Source organism: Elephas maximus, chromosome 4 (genome assembly GCF_024166365.1).
Source record: "Elephas maximus indicus isolate mEleMax1 chromosome 4, mEleMax1 primary haplotype, whole genome shotgun sequence".
NCBI lineage: Eukaryota > Metazoa > Chordata > Mammalia > Proboscidea > Elephantidae > Elephas > Elephas maximus.
The window spans coordinates 119,880,899-119,896,760 of record NC_064822.1 but is presented as its reverse complement, the minus strand read 5'-3'; the positions used below and the strand labels follow the sequence as shown (position 1 = coordinate 119,896,760).

The following is a 15,862-nucleotide window of genomic DNA, read 5'->3' as shown; positions in this document are numbered from 1 at the left end:
GAAATAGATGGAAAAATGAATATATTATGGTTATAGTTTGAGAGCTTCAAAAATGAGGCCCAAATGAATTGCTGCATTGCTACCAGTGTGGCACAGTGGTTAAGAAATCCACTGCTAACCAAAAGGTCAGCATTTTGAATCCATTAGCCACTCCTTAGAAACTCTATGGGAGCAGTTCCACTCTCCTATAGAGTCGTTATGAGTCGGAATCGACGCAATGGCAATGGGTTTGGCTTTATTGTAACTAGTGGCACAACTGTTTGGCAATATTAACGTAATAAGCAATCAAAGATACCTTGCTACCAAAAGCAATATAAAAAATATTATTAATGCAGGTTCTCAGAATGGGTAGGATTGGCCATATCAGATTCCCTCATTTTACTCCTTTGAGCCAAATCTCTAAGTCTGTTGAACTAATTTGAATTTTTTCTCCTACCATGAACCAGCTAAAAAACCCGCTGCCATTGAGTCGATTCTGACTCATAGCAACCCTATAGGGTAGAGTAGAACTGCCCCACAGAGTTTCCAAGGAAAGACTGGTGGATTCAAACTGCTGACCTTTTGGTTAGTAGCTGTAGCACTTAACAACTACACCACCAGGGTTTCCCCCACCATGGACAGTGAAATAAAATTTTCTCTGCTGATACAAAAATTTATGTTGCGAATAAAATAGACTCTAAAACTTATTTGGTTAAAATAATTCTGCATAAAAAACAGGCCAATTTTCACTGTCTTACATAACAAAATGAACTGGCTGATAAATATAAGATCTACAGGTTTTCACTCTGATAACTGCTTTTGTTGGCATGGTATAGCCATAACGACAGATGTATAGAAGATAGCCCTGGTGGACAGAAAAAGCAACAACTACATCACCAAGATCTTAAAGCCAGCTTTGATGTATTCCTTACCAAGTGGAAAAGTTAAAGACAAAAGCTCAATGTTGGCGTTAAGATTAACAAACATGAATTTTCCCGCTTTTGAGATGGTTGCCTGGATATACGGTGATTGCTGGAAAAGGCCGGCCCACAAAAAATATTTTACTATCCATAACATTCGAAGTTCAAAACTAAACAAAGTCTGAACTTCAAAAATGCACTTACACATGAGTCTTTAAATTACAGGTTCAGATAATTTAACTAAACTAAAAGAATTTACTCGTGAAAGTATTCACAATTTTCATTCAAAACAAAACCATCACAAAACCATAAGAAAGTTCACAAGAATGAATTGTCTGTGATGACAATTTTATCTTTTTTTTTAATACCCAATTACATTCCTTCACAAAACTGTTTTCAATTTGTGAGGGTCTTTTTCTTCTTTGGTAAGACCCTAAATATCTACGTAGTCATCTTATTGAGTAATTTAGTAAAGACACATTTATAGGTATCTTTTGAAAATATTTTAGATCTCAAAATCTAAAGGTAATCTTTGCAATTCATAAGTAGGGAATATAAACCAAAAAAAAAAAAAAAAAACCCAGTGCCATTGAGTCGATTCTGACCCATAGCAACCCTATAGGACAGAGTAGAACTGCCCCATAGCGTTTCCAAGGAGCACCTGGCGGATTTGAACTGCCGACCCTTTGGTTAGCAGCCGTAGAACTTAACTACTATGCCACCAGGGCTTCTAGGGAAATAAGTATCTAATAAAAATAATCTTGAATGCATTGTCTTTCATTCTTGTATATTCTATGCATATATATTTTTTAGATGCATATATATGTATACATATTTATATATAGAGAGAAAAAAACAAACTGGGCAGCACAAATGGTTAAGTGCTGGAGTACTAACTGAAAGACTGGGGGTTCAAATGCACCCACAGATGCCTGGGAAGTAAGGCCTGGTGGTCTGCCTCCTAAAGGTCACGGCCTTGAAAACCCTATGGAGTGCAGTTTTTCTCTGCACACTTGAGGCTGTCATGAGTCAAAATTGCCTCTATGGCAACTAACAACAACAACATATATATATATATAAGATATATATTTATATCAGTAATATTAAAAAAAATAGTCTGAATGGCAACTAACAACAACGCACACACACACACACACACACACTCATATCATTAATATTAGGAAGTATTCCTTAGGCACACGACAAGTTTCACAGTAATAGAATGTTATCAGCACACTAATTACAAACATTTAAGAAGCATCATTTTAGGTTTTTGACTTATTTTAACACAGGTAGAAGAGAAATCTTTCTATCACTGATAGAGGAAAAACAGCAATTTATTCTTAAGACACATTTTAAAAGCACAAAACAACTGATGCGGATAAAAAGTGTAAAAAATACGATGCTAAGCATCAGTTTAATTTAAATTCTTCAGATCATAGGTTCAGACTCTGAAGTAAATATAGGTCTAAAGTCAACTAATTATGAAATTAAAAAATAATAAAACCTAAAATTAACAACCCCACAATCATTCAAGCTGTTAGTGTTTATTATTATAAACCTTATTTTTCACTGCAAAGAATATTCTCTGCTAATGAATATTAACTGTATGCTTTTTTGCTTTCCTCGATAAGAAATATTCTTACCAGCAAGAGGAGGGCCAAGAAGAACTGGGCAACATTCCACAACTGTGACAAGTCCCACAGCACTGGAAAACCTTGCAGCGCCAACAAGGTCCATGAGAGTTTCAAAGAGGACAGCACTAACACTCCCAAATCCAAGGCCAAAGAATATAGCATATACCACCAGGCTTGTGTAGTCTTCTGCCAATGGGCACAGGAGATGACAGATTCCATTGAACATGATTGCAAAACTGAAGAAGTACTGGATTCGGGGTCGGATAAATTTAGAGTTTGCAATTAATCCTACAGAAGGCCTAGCAAACATATCAACAAAAGCCATAACAGACAGCAAAAAAGCTGCAGAATACTCATCAATTCCCTTGTCCTTAGCATATGGAGCCAAGAATATAACAGGGGCAAAAAATCCTAGAAACATGATAACATTTCCAGACAGGTATATAAGAAAGCCCCTATGCTTAAAAAGGGAGAAATCTAAATACTTATTCATTCTTTCCCAAGCTGATTTCTTCTTAGGTCTTTTCTTCAGACCTGATTCATTCACTCTTACGCCAATTTTTGTTTTAGACTTGCTTTTAGTTTGTTTGGGTCCAATGGGTCGCATGAGGCTCCCAGCCACACAGGAGTGCAAAAATATCGCCCCCAAAATCAAGAAGCTTCCTTTCCAGCCATAATTATTAAAAAGAAACTGATTGAAAGGAGCCAATGTACTTAAGAAGACAGGACTTCCAGCCATGGCCAATCCATTCGCCATGGGTCGTTTCTTAAAGAAGTATTTGCCAATTATCGTTAAGGCCGGTTGCAGATTGAAGGCTAAACCTACACCTAAAAAGAACAAAACAAAATAAACACAGACACATTATGCCACCCAAGAAAGACAATCAGGTGTAAGGCTGAAATAAAAATGCAACTGCAGGTAGTAATTTGTGATGATTACAAATAGAATTATACAAAAACAAAAAGTTTCTCATAACTGGACACTTGATATGGCAGTTTAATGTTAAGTTCATTTTAAACCACAGAAATGAAACTAAGAACTTCTACTGATGTTTGAATAAATCATAAAAGAAGTTGAAACTAGGGTAACGTTATTAGCTCTTAATTAAAATCATTTAATTCCACAGATAAATTAATTTCTTTCTCAATATCTATTTACACACACATATAAATAAGAAACAAAGTTTTTTTCTTGTAGGCAAGAATGCATTTAAAAGTTTAAATACTTTATGTTACTTTCAGAGTATAAGGAATGTAACCAGCCTAAAAAGGTCATCATTTTTAACAATCTTACATTTCATCAGAGACATTTCTTTCAACACCATGCAAATAATAAAAAAGAAAAATAAATTCCTGCCCATTAATTTCACGCTTGGCATCCCTCACATTACACATTTCATGTATATAGAGGCACATGGGTGTTAACCAAAAAGTAAAGAATTTTTCTGCTTGAAATATATACTTACTTCAGGGATTAAAGTTAACTGTCGGTATGAGTTAAAAGTTGCCCCTGGGGCACTCCTTGGAGGTGTTGAATATCACCTTTGAGAAATGAATTACCTCTTGAAGCTTACAAAGTTACTCTTTGTCAGTAATAATAATATTTTTCTTTGAGAAGTACATACAATTGTTTCATATAAATTATTGTTCTTTTGGTCTTAGCACAGGCATTAATGTATATTATTTTGGGGGCTATGGAGTAAAAATTATTCTGTATTTACTAATTTACACAAATTGAGACAGTATGGCAAGGGGGTTCATTATTTAGGTTCTGGGACACACAGGTCTTGGTACAAATCCTTACTCCAACTCTTTAATACAATCATTTTCTATGAGTAGTAGGGTCTCTAAAAGCTGATGCAAAGGAACCAAGAATATGCTTTGAAGAATAGGACGACATGCTCTCTGATTTTACCTCAGCTATAAGCAAAATAAGTTTATTTAGATATAACCTAGAAATACTAAAACCACTTGGATGGCTTTTACGTGGAAGAACCTAAAATAAAATCTATGTACTCTGTTTCAACATTGAAGTGTATTTATCTTACACCATTATTTCCCCCATTCTGGCACCTGGAACTTTTGCTTTCAAACGGTAACCCAAGCTCTCATTAGGAGATAGGTGCCATCTATTTCCTACGCTGGTGTGGTAAAATGACCATGGGATTTGACACTGAACGATCTGAATCTGCCCCAAACCACTGGACAGTCTCAGGCAGAACACTTAAGATTTCTTGAGCTATAATTCCCTCAACAACAACAACAAAAAACTGTTTTGCCAAAATCATGTAAGCGCTATAATTTGTAAGATATTATATAAATGGCACTGTGATTATTATTATTTGCTAATATTTATTTATAACAACAATATTCTAGGCACTTCGTAAAGTACAATATATTCTTTTTTTTTTTTTTTAACATAACTTATTCCAGCAATTTTCTAAGGAAGGAACTATCACTTTACCCATTTTAAAGACAAAGAGTTTGAGATATAAGGGGGTTAATCCACCCATGATCACAGAGTTTGTACGTGCTAAGTCAGGTTTAAAAGCTAGATCTTTCTGATTTTAGAAACCAAAGAGTATTGGCTGATTCTGACTTAAGGTAAATCCCTCATAGGTGTATTAGCCTTGTAATAGTCGAGTTTAGAAGCACCAAAATCTTCAAGACACAGAGGAATAAAATTATAATTTAGAGTGGTATGCAAAGGAAAGAATGCCAAAATCCGCTTCTCCTTAATATTTCCACTTGTAGGTCCAGTCTGACTGCTACGGTCACACACAGTATTCACTATGCCTGCACAAAGGGCATTATCTCCACTGTGACGATGCTTAGATATAAAGATATTCTCACTTACAACGTCAAAAGGTGTTTTACCATATCAAAAAATGAAGAGAGTTGAGGATAGGTTATAAAGAGAATGATTTTAACATCACTATTATTTTATTACTGTTGGCTGTAATATTTACTTATTTTTTCATTAAATAATACATAAGTGTATAAGATTAACCAAAACCAAGTCCCTCGCCATCGAATCAATTCTGACTCATAGCGACCCTACTGGACAGAGTAGAACTTCCCCATAGGGTTTCCAAGGCAATAAATCTTTACAGAAGTAGACTTCTACATCTTTCTTCAGCAGAGCAGCTGGTGGGTTTGAACCAGTAATCTTTTGGTTAACAGCCAAATGCTTTTAACCACTGCCTCATCATCCTATATTAGATTGATCTAAAATCACTACAAAAAAAGAGAACTATATTTATTTGCCTTTTTATCTGTGTCTCTTTATATTATTGAACTCAAATTTTTCCTGAAACTTTGAATATAGATTTTTAATGGGATCTATTGTCTAGGCTACTAAAAATAGTTCTAAATTGACAGGTCAATTTAAGCCAACAGACATACGTGAGAATATATCTTTATATGACATACATATGTACACAGTGAGAAACAACTGATAATATATTATTTCAAAATATTTGTACTCGTGGCAAATGTGCCTCACAGAGCTTTTAAACAATTAGAATCATTTGACTAAGAGACATAGTCACTGGGCTCTACTGCTAGTCAGAACACAGTGGTACTTTCGTTGTTATCTTAAAAAGTGCACCAAGAAAACATCTTTCTGGCACCATTTTTAACACTATGAGTGGAAAGTTATATATTCTAAACGAAAATAAGTAATGAAAAATATATTTTTTTAAATGAAGGTATTTAGATACCAGAAAGTCTATATCCACAATACCATCACAAATGGCTGAAAAGTGAGGAGTGAAAACTGTAAAAAAAAAAAAAAAAAAAAAAAACTTTTATTTGTGACATTTATAGGATAGCACATAATTTGTCTGATAACTTGTTTTTATATCTTGAAATGAGTGATTGGTCATTCAATAGCTAATATTTCAATGAACTAGATTAAAATACTCTAAAGATAGCAACTGGCACAAAAAGAAAATTCAGAGAGAATCAATACAAATTTTCTGTGGTTCTGCTTCTGACTTGGAAAACAACAGAAGTATTAAGAAGAAAATATCTGAAAGCAAAACTTGACTCAACTTACCTCCAATGAATCCCACAGTGAGGTAAAGCTCTACAACATTGGTACTGAAAGAGGCAGAGACCATTCCCAAACAGCACAATAAGCCTCCTGCTATCACCACTGGACGGCTGCCATATTTATTCACCAAAACACTACTTATGGGACCTGAGGTAGGGAGAAGATTCAGAAAAATTCAGTTGCTGGTTTGTTTGTTTATTTTAACAGTTAATTTTGAAAGATTAGAAGGCATATTTTAATGATCAAAGAAAAACATTATTTCACATGGAACATAAAGAGGACTTTTCAATACTTCACAAATAATCAGTTTGACTTGTTACCTTGAACTATATATGTAAAAGCACATGAAATGAAATAATCGGATTTAACATATAGTTTGTTTTGATGCTAATTATTCAAATTTTAATGGAAGTTTTTCAACAAAAGAGTTTAAAATATCTAGAGCATCTTAACAAATACAAGAAAATTTAACAAAAATTTAGGGATTATATACACGGTTTGTGTTAGAATTTCATTTTGGAGAAAGCGCATGTGTATGCCATTAATTAGAATTCATTTTTTAATTATATCTTACTGTAATTTTATTTTAATACCATATTTCATTGATTCTATGCCACTGCTAGAGTCAGATACTGAATGTGAAGAAGTTTTAGGAATGCCTTACTAAATATATTTAACGTATATTTTCTGATGTATTTGTAATTCTGACTCATAGCGACCCTACAGGACAGAGTAGAACTGCCCTGTAGAGTTTCCAAGGAGCGCCTGGCGGATTTGAACTGCTGACCCTTTGGTTAGTAGCTGTAGCACTTAACCACTACGCCACCAGGGTTTCAATTTGTAAGTGCATGTATAAAATATTCAGGAGTGGTATAAGATTAAAATAATCTATTTTTAAGTATGAAAAAAGTTCTTTTACTAATTATAAAAGTTCTACATATTAAGAAAGAGTTGTGTCATTTTAATGAGTAGCATTTCTTCTTTCTTTGTGGATTATAAGATAATAGTTGAACATTTACAATTGAAAATAGATTAAATGAAAGCCCGTATCATTTTATGGTACCTGTCTTCAACTCTGGCCTATAGGGTCACTATGAGTTGGAATTGACTAGAAGGCATAGGGTTTGGTGCATTTGGGTCAATGTGTAAATGGCTTGCTTTGTAACTTCCACCTTGAGTCCTACTTCATCTGAAATTAGTACCACTATTTGAGGAAAAACTATTGTATTAGGTCAGAATTCTCTGTTCAAAATTTGACCTACAAATATAAAATTATTTTTAGCTAGTTAATGTAGTCAAGAAATGAAATGACATATTGCATTGGGGAAATCTGCTGCAAAAGATCTCTTTCGAGTGTTAAAAAACAAACAAAGATATCACCTTGAGGACTAAGGTTTATCTGACCCAAACTATGGTATTTTCAATCGCCTCATATGCATGAGAAAGCTGGTCAATGAATAAGGAAGACTGAAGAAGAACTGATGTCTTTGAATTACGGTGTTGGCAAAGAATGCTGAATATATCATGGATTGCCAGGAAAATGAATAAGTCTGTCTTGGAAGAAGTACAGACAGAACATTCCTTAGAAAAAAGCAAGGATGGTGAGACTTCGTCTCATGTACTTTGGACATATCAGGAGGGACCAGTCTTTGGAGAAGGACATCATGCTTAATAAAGCAGAGGGTCAGTGAAAAAGAGGAAGACCTTCAAAGAGATGGATTGACACAGTGGCTGCAACAATGGGCTCAAACATAGCAATGATTGTGAGGATGGCATGGGACTGGGCAATGTTTTGTTTTGTTACATACAGGTTCACTATGAGTCAGAACCCACTTGATGGCACCTAACAATGACAACAAATGTAACTTGTAAATTTGCTAAGTGTTGTTGCACTAAGTCTGAGAATTTCTACGTGAATAGTACTTTAAAATAGATTTACCAATATAGCCATATATTTTCACACAGCTATAATTATTATTTTTATTCCTTAAATACAATTTTCAAATTAAACCTCACTCCCTGAAATACTTAATATTATTCCACAATATCTTTGGAAAGGATATTAGTAATAACAAATAAATTTAGAAAAAAGATAACTCAAAAAAAAAATACAAAATTTTGCACTTAATAGTAGGCAAAATAAAACGAAAATGGGGCACGTGAAAGAAATCTCTGTAAAAGCATCAGAGTTGGGGGAAAAAATCAAAGAACAGTGTACAGGATGATGTGAAAAGAATAAAATCCTGTCCTTGTCCGTAAAATGGTAAAACTCACCTGAAGGCAAGAGAAAGTAATATGTAACACAAAACAGTATCATGTATTATGACATTATAATGTAATACATTATATGACATGATCTATCATTCAGGAAATGAGCATTTTCATTAAAGCGTATATAGCTAAATTTAAATAGCCTTTGTGAAAAAAAGAAAATCAGAATACCATGATTGGCTTTGATTAATCGCTGAATTTAGATGTGAAAAGTTTCATACTATTCCATTCCCCTTTCTTTTCTTACATTTCCTTAACCAATTCAATTAAACCAAATTTAACTAAAATGTAACATGCTTTGAAAATTCTTGAGCTATTAATAGGAAGTTAGTTGACACACACAAAGTATACAATAATAAATACAACTATAATCCTCAATGTATTATAATCTAGAGGGGTAAATGCATCAATTCACAATTTTAAGAAACATGATGGACTCTGTGATAAATTCTAGCATACCAGAATCAATTCAAAGGTTTTTATCAATTATGTGGATGAATAACAATGACCTCTTCAAAGTATCATTTATATTTGCACATTATTTTTTATGTGGTGCTTGAATAACTAACAAATGTGCAAATTACTACATTTTATAAATGTATCCACTTAAATGGTATAAATTTAAGTTTGAACATAGGCTATAGTCACAATTTAATTTGCAATGTTTGGCAAATAATTATATTCACAGGTTGTAATAAATGCATCAAGGCATTTTTTCCTTATTGTGAATAATTAAGGGTAATCACTAAACAAAACACTTAGAGGAAATGGAATTTTTCTTTTTTTTTTTTGGAGTAGGCTTTGCTAACTTCTACAGTGGAATCAAGTCAAGCTGAAATGAGGGTTCTAATTTTGCCAAATAATTTTATTTGAACTTATATACTTTAGTTATATGATTTCCTATAAGGACTTATTAACATAATTCATTTATAATATTTCCTAGAAAAATGAGATGTGCTTCATAAAAATCTACTTAGAAATTACCAAAGCTCTTTAACCCTTAATATTAATACTCACAGAATGTCATACAATAGTTCCACTTTATAACACTTGTGGATCAAATTTAAAATTATGATATAGAATAAAACACATTATTTTGTAAAGAATATCTAATGCTTAATATTAGCTAGAGGAGCCATACTATCAAATGTAAGACACAACACCATCCGTCTTTCCATCCTACTGATAGTTTGGTTTATTGTCCTAATGAGAAAGATGAAGTTGCAAAAAAACAAAACGAAATAAATTCCCATTATATGAGCTAGCCTCACAAGTCACCTTGCTGATGAACCTTAGGCATAATATAATTTTATTCCTAAGTTCATTCATTCATTCAATCATTAGGAAAGTCTACTCAGCATGCCTTTTTCAAGTAATCATGATGTTTAATCATTAATTATGTAAAAAAAAATTCTCTACTGCTGAGAGTTATATCTGAGACCATACTTAAATAGAGGAAAGGTATTGTTCATCAAAATGATTTGTTCTATTTGCTTGCCAAGAGGTTGGGAAAAAGGCAGAGCCAAGATGGTGGAATAGACAGACTCTTCCGGTAAGCCCTCTTTACAACAAAGACCCGAAAAAACAAGTGAAACAAGTATATTTGTGACAAGCTGGGAGCCCTGAGCTTCAAAGGCAAGGTTAGAGAATGAACTGAGGGGCAGGGTGAGGAAGAGACCGTTCAGAGGCGGAGAGGAGTTACTAGGCCTGAATCATGGGGAGCCCTCAGGCACCTTTTCTGGAGCGGCGGCGGCGGGCTGGTACTAGCGTTTGGCTGCAGTTTCCTCAGGGAGAAGCAGCTAGCTACACAGCCTACTCACACCTCCGGAACCTAAGGAGAACCATGCTTTCAGCAAAAGCTAAGTACTTGCGTATATTTTAACGCATCCCCCCCATCTGCAAACTGGCTTCAGTGTCTGAATCCCCTGGGCCTGAGATAGGCCCTGCTGAGTACCTACAGCCATCCTCCGAGCCTTGAAGAAGGAAAAAATTTGCATTTGGGGGAAAAGATAATTTGCTAGCTTCACTAACCGGGGGAGCTCAGGACTGCAGCAATTCCTGTCCAGGTATAAACTGTCTGTGGACTTTGAGCAACATTCCCTCTGCAGGGACCTGCATGGGCCTATTTCAGAAGAATAGGCCCTTGTTGGCAAACTCCAACCATTTCAGCTGTGTGGTGGAGAGGTGGGTGTTTGATGTTTGACATTGCTTTGCCTATTAAAAAAGGTCCTCACCTACCCACATCAGGGACCTAAGAACTGTAGCTCCACTCAAGTCACCCAGCCACCCGCAACAGGTGTCCAAAGATAACTTGTACCTCCCAGCCCTTAAAACCAAAAACTTTGGGTGTCCATGGCCCATCTGCAGAACCCACCCATCAGCACGCTCCAGGGAACAGGGGCGGGCTTTCCTCAGAGACACTCGGTGGTCAGTTCTCAAGCCCCTGCCTTCTTCAGAGCATGACGCCCTGCTGCAATCAGATACTGGTATATACGCCAATTACTCCTGCCCGTCTAAGACTGTACGACAGAGCCTGTACCACACACTTGATCAGCTACCTGGAAACCGGAGCTGAATTCATACAAGAAAACTGAATGGACTCCTAGACTGATATACCTGATAACAGCTCTAGCCATCTGAGGACAGGACATTAGAGCTCCAAAAGCGAAAATAATCAAGCTAGCTTACTCAAGCAACCCATAGCGGTATACCAAAACAAAACAAAGCAAGAAGCTATGACACAGTAAGCAAGCATAAACTAATACAATAACTTATAGATGGCTTGGACACAGTAGTCAATATCAAGTCACTTAAAGAAACAGGCCATGATCACCTCAACAGGCTCTCAAAAAAAAGAATCCAGGGATTTTTTAGATGAAAGTGCATTCCTGGAATTACCAGATGCAGAATACAAAAGTTTAATATACAGAACCCTTCAAGACATCAGGAAGGAAATGAGACAATATGCAGAACAAGCCAAGGAAGACATAGATAAAGAACCTGAAGAAATTAGAAAGATTATTCAGGAACAAAATGAAAAGTTTAATATGCTGGAAAAATCCATAGACAGGCAGCAATCAGAAATTCAGAAGATTAACAATAAAATTGCAGAAGTAGACAACTCAATAGAAAGTCATAGGACCAGAATTGAGCAAGTAGAAGGTAGAATTTCTGAACACGAAGATAAATCACTTGGCACTAATATATTTGAAGAAAAATCAGATAAAAGAATTTAAAAAAATGAAGAAACCTTAAGAATCATGTGGTACTCTATCAAGAGAAATAACCTACCAGTGATTGGAGTACCAGAACAGGGAGGGATAACAGAAAATACAAAGAGAATTGTTGAAGATTTGTTCGCAGAAAACTTCCCTGATATCGTGAAAAATGAGACAATATATACCCAAGATGCTCATCGAACTCCACATAAGGTAGATCTTAAAAGAAAGTCAAAAAGACATATTTTAATCAAAATTGCCAAAACCAAAGATAACGAGAGAATTACAAGAGCAGCAAGGGATAAATGAAAAGTCACCTACAAAGGAGAGCCAGTAAGAATAAGCTCAGACTACTCGGCAGAAACCATGCAGGCAAGGAGGCAATGGGACGACATAATTAAAAAATTGAAGGAAAAAAATTGCCTGCCAAGAATCATATATCCAGCAAAGTTGTCTCTTAAATACAAAGGTAAAATTAAGACATTTCCAGATAAACACATTTTCAGGGAATTTGTAAAAACCAAACCAAAACTACAAGAAATACTAAAGGGAGTTCTTTGGTTAGAAAATCAATAATATCAGGTATCAGCCCAAGACTAGAACACTGGGCAGAGCAACCAGGAGTCAACCTAGATGGGGAAATCCAAAAAAACAAAGCAAGATTATAAAAAAAATCTCAAAACAGGGTCACAGGAATGTTATTATATAAAAGAAGACAGCATTAGAAAAATAAAGAGGGACTAAGAAATGTAATCATACGCCTTCCATATGGAGAGGAAGATACGGCAACACAAAGAAATAAAAGTTTTAAATTTAGAAAAGTAGGGGTAAATAATGAGGTAACCACAAAGGAGACAAACTATCCTACTCATCAAAAAAAAAAAAAAAAAATACAAGAAACAATACAGACTCAGCAGAAACAAAATCAACAAAAAATAGGAGGAAAGGACAATACATAAAGATAATCTACTCAGCACATAAAATTAAGTGGGAAAAAGAAACTGTCAACAACACACACACAAAAAGACATCAAAATGATAGAACTAAATTCAAAACTATCCATAATTACGTGAATGTAAATGGACTAAATGCACCAATAGACAGAGATTGGCAGAATGGACTAAAAGACAAGATCCGCCTATGTGCTGCCTACAAGAGACACACCTTAAACTTAGAGACACAAACTGAAACTCAAAGGATAGAAAAAAATATATCAAGCAAACAACAATCATAAAAGAGCAGGAGTAGCAATAGTAATTTCTGACAAAATAGACTTTAAAGTTAAATCCATCAAAAAGGATAAGGAAGGACAGTATATAATGATTAAAGGGACAATACACCAAGAAGATAAAACCATATTAAATATTTATGCACCCAATGACAAGGCTGCAAGATATATAAAACAAACTCTTTCAGCGTTGAAAAGTGAGATAGACAGTTCCACAATAATAGTAGGAGACTTCAACATACTCCTTTCAGTGAAGGACAGGACATACAGAAAGAAGCTCAATAAAGACCGGAAAATCTAAATGCCAAAATCAACCAACTTGACCTCATAGATATATACAGAACACTCCACCCAACAGCAACCAAGTATACTTTCTTTTCTAGTGCACACGGAACATTCTCTAAAATAGAACACATATTAGGTCATAAAGCAAGCCTTGGCAGAATCCAAAACATTGAAATATTACAAAGCATCTTCTCTGGCCATAAGGCCATAAAAGTGGAAATCAGTAACAGAAAAAGCAGGGGAAAGAATTCAAACACTTGGAAACTGAACAATACCCTGCTTAAAAAAGACTGGATTATAGAAGACATTAAGGATGGAATAAAGAAATTCATAGCCACCAATGGGAATGAAAACACTTCCTATCAGAACCTTTGGGACACAGCAAAAGCGGTGCTCAGAGGCCAATTTATATCAATAAATGCACACACACAAAAAGAAGAAAGGGCCAAAATCAAAGAATTATGCCTACAACTTGAATAAAATAGAGCAACAAAAGAAACCCACAGGCACCAGAATAAAACAAATAATGAAAATTAAAGCTGAAATAAATGAAGTAGAAAACAAAAAACAACTGAAAGAATTAACAAGACCAAAGCTGGTTTTTGGAAAAAATCAACAAAATTGATAAACCACTAGCCAAATTGACAAAAAAAAAAAAAACAGGAGAAGCAGCAAATAACTCAAATAAGAAATGAGATGGGCGATATTACAACAGACCCAACTGAAATTAAAGAATCATATCAGGTTACTATGAAAAATTGTACTCTAACAAATTTGAAAACCTAGAAGAAATGGATGAATTCCTATAAACACACTACCTACCTAAACTAACACAAATGGAGGAAGAACAACTAATAGACCCATAACAAAAGAAGAGATTGAAAAGGTAATCAAAAAACACCCAACAAAAAAAAGCCCTGGTCCAGAGAACTTCACTGCAGAGTTCTACCAAACTTTCAGAGAAGAGTTAACAACACTACTACTAAAGGTATTTCAGAGCATAGAAAAGGATGGAATACTACCAAACTCATTCTATGAAGCCACCATATCACTGATACCAAAATCAGGTAAAGACACCACAAGGAAAGAAAATTACAGACCTATATCCCTCATGAACGTAGATGCGAAAATCCTCAACAAAATTCTAGCCAATAGAATTCAACAACATATCAAAAAATAATTCACCATGACCAAGTGGGATTCATACCAGGTATGCAGGGATGGTTCAACATTAGAAAAACAGTTGATGTAATCCACCACATAAATGAGACAAAAGACAAGAATCACATGATTTTATCATTTGATGCAGAAAAGGCATTTGACAAAAAAGTTCAACACCCATTCATGATAAAAACTCTCAGCAAAATAGGAAAAGAAGGAAAATTCCTGAACATAATAAAGGGCATTTATAACAAAGCCAACAGCCAACATCACCCTAAGTGGAGAGAGCCTGAAAACATTCCCATTGAGATTGGGAAGCAGACAAGGATGCCCTTTATCGCCACTCTTATTCAACATTGTGTTGGAGGTCCTAGCCAGAGCAATTAGGCTAGATAAAGAAATAAAGGGCATCCAGATTGGCAAGGAAGAAGTCAAAGTATCTTTATTTGCAGATGACATGATCTCATCACAGAAAACCCTAAGGAGTCCTCCAGAATACTACTGAAACTAATAGAAGAGTTCAGCAGAGTATCGGGATAAAAGATAAACATACAAAAATCAGTTGGATTCCTCTACACCTACAAAAAGAACATCGAAGAGGAAATCACCAAATCAATGCCATTTACAGTAGCCCCCAAGAAGATAAAATACTTAGGAATAAATCTTACCAGAGATGTAAAAGAGTTATACAAAGAAAACTACGGTACACTTCTGCAAGAAACCAAAAGAGACTTACATAAGTGGAAAAACATACATTGTTCATGGATAGGAAGAATTAACATTATAAAAATGTCTATTCTACCAAAAGCCATCTATACATTTAATGCAATTCCGATCCAAATCCCAAAGACATTCTTTAATGAGATGGAGAAACAAATCACCAACTTCATATGGAAGGGAAAGAGGCCCTGGATAAATAAGGCATTACTGAAAAAGATGAACAAAGTGGGAGGCTTTACTTTACCTGATTTTAGAACCTATTATACCGCCACAGTAGTCAAAACAGCCTGGTACTGGTACAACAATAGATACATAGACAAATGGAACAGAATTGAGAATCCAGACATAAATCCATCCACATATGGGCAGTTGATATTTGGCAAAGG

General features: G+C 35.0%; 1 protein-coding gene across 14 annotated transcripts in view; it reads right to left on the bottom strand.

Annotated features, from left to right (window-relative positions):
* The window catches only part of SLC16A7 (solute carrier family 16 member 7), a 208,842-nt gene that overhangs the window by 1,963 nt on the left and 191,017 nt on the right, over window positions 1–15,862 (bottom strand). For all 14 annotated transcript variants that reach the window (XM_049883739.1, XM_049883742.1, XM_049883740.1 and 11 more), the window contains 2 exons: window positions 6,597–6,740; window positions 2,546–3,364 (listed from right to left, as the gene is read on the bottom strand). In XM_049883739.1, the coding sequence (XP_049739696.1) occupies window positions 2,546–3,364; window positions 6,597–6,740 (963 nt within the window). The remainder of the gene's footprint in view (window positions 1–2,545; window positions 3,365–6,596; window positions 6,741–15,862) is intronic.